Raw genomic sequence first — 1,825 nt, 5'->3', positions numbered from 1 at the left:
TTTTGAGGGTGGATAAGAGATTGGACAGCAGGAGGAGGAGATACTGGGGGCCTAGTTCAATGACTGTGAGTGAAGTTGCCATAAGAGAAAATGGTGATTTGAAACACGGTGGTGGCAGAAGAGATCAAATAAGCCTCTTGAAATATTTAGGTCACATCCGAGGGCTGGATTGGAGAATGGGCAACATGAAGGGACTGAGGAGGACACGCAGATTCCCAGCTGATATAATTAGCTCTATGTTGGGGTCATTCACCAAGACAGGGAGAAGAGAGGAGGACCAAGGTATGCGTGGTGGAGGGAGAGGGTGGATGGGCACAGGAGGGAGGAGCAGAAGGTCATCACCTTCTAGCTGAGGCCTCTCATCTTTCCAACCAAAGTCGTGGCTTTCAAAGTTTTGACAGTGACCCACAATGAGAAATATTTTACATAGCTTTCCTGTGGGCAGACAGGGTGTATAGAAGTTTCTAAAACAATGCTTCCCCTTTCCATGTACAACCAAAGGGTATTTCCTACCTTATTTTCCGTTAAAAGAGAAAAAAAATGACGTTAGCATGGGCCACGAGGCGGTAACGTCAGCGGTAAAGCCAGCGGCAACGGCAAAAGCAACGGTAGCTGTAACGGTAGCGGTGACGTCAGCGGTAGCGGCAACGGTGACTGCAATGGTAGCGGTAACCATAGCGGTAACCGTAGCAACTACGGCAGCGGTGGCGGAGGCGGCGACCATCGTGACGTCATACGCAGCGCCCTTTGTGACACCAGGGCCCTGGTGCTTTAACTAGGGCGTTGGGACCTGTTGCCCAGACAGACCGCCCTGCAGTTTCAGACTGGAGGGCGGTGGACGGCTACTCAGCGGCCCAACTCTCTCGCAGCCCTTCTCTCCGCAAAATGTCAGCCTCCACCTCCTCGCACCGGCCCATCAAGGGGATCCTGAAAAACAAAAGCTCGTCGGGTTCCTCGGTGGCAACTTCCGGTCAGCAGTCTGAAGGGACTATTCAAGATGTGAAGAGAAAGAAATCCCAAAGGTGGGACGAATCAAGCATCCTTGCGGCACACCGCGCAACATACAGAGATTACGATTTAATGAAGGCAAATGAGCCCGGCACTTCCTACGTGAGTGTGCAAGATAATGGGGAAGATTCAGTGCGCGATGTCGAAGGAGAAGATTCAGTGCGTGGTGTCGAAGGAAAGGAAGCCACCGATGCTTCGGACCACAGCTGTGAGGTGGAGGAGCAAGAGAGCAGCGAGGCCTACATGAGAAAAATCCTGCTCCACAAACAGGAGAAAAAGCGGCAGTTCGAAATGAGAAGAAGGCTTCACTACAACGAAGAATTGAACATCAAATTAGCTAGACAATTAATGTGGAAAGAGCTACAAAGTGAAGATAATGAAAACGAAGAAACGCCACAAGCCACGAACGAAGAGAAGACTGCTGCGGAAGAATCAGAGGAAGCTCCTCTGACCGGTGGACTGCAAACCCAGTCATGCGACCCTTAGAAGATGCCTGCTTCACCCTTGCAATTGTTTGTGAATATGCGACGCTTAGAAGATATCTGCTTCACCCTTGCAATTGTTTGTGAAATACAAACCTTGTTACTGTAATACACTGCTTCTTGTTTTCTGTAGCGCATGCGTCGAGTACTAAATTACTTAGTTAAATTGTAATGCAGAATTAAATGGTAATCTTAGAGAGTCATAGATTAAGTGGGAAATGTCTGCTTGATGTTATTGTAATTATTTAACACAAATACAGATCCTGATATTGCTTTTAATTTTATAAAGCCATATTCCTTTTATAAAACCATGGGTTAATGTATATATTCTATAG

General features: G+C 47.6%; 1 protein-coding gene across 1 annotated transcript; it reads left to right on the top strand.

The window, feature by feature from the left end:
* The first annotated feature begins 739 nt into the window (after positions 1-739).
* PPP1R2C (PPP1R2C family member C) lies at positions 740-1,599 on the top strand. The gene has a single exon (XM_528946.7). It carries the CDS (start codon positions 886-888, stop codon positions 1,492-1,494), a length of 609 nt encoding a protein of 202 aa, XP_528946.4. The 5' UTR covers positions 740-885; the 3' UTR covers positions 1,495-1,599.
* Positions 1,600-1,825: the final 226 nt, after the last annotated feature.

This window comes from Pan troglodytes, chromosome X (assembly GCF_028858775.2).
Source record: "Pan troglodytes isolate AG18354 chromosome X, NHGRI_mPanTro3-v2.0_pri, whole genome shotgun sequence".
NCBI classification, from domain to species: domain Eukaryota; kingdom Metazoa; phylum Chordata; class Mammalia; order Primates; family Hominidae; genus Pan; species Pan troglodytes.
The sequence above is the reverse complement of the archived record's forward strand: the minus strand, read 5'-3'. Positions and strand labels throughout refer to the sequence as shown.

Bases quoted from the DNA above. Each gene is read 5' to 3' on its own strand.
- PPP1R2C (XM_528946.7), top strand. From the start codon at position 886: ATGTCAGCCTCCACCTCCTCGCACCGGCCCATCAAGGGGATCCTGAAA.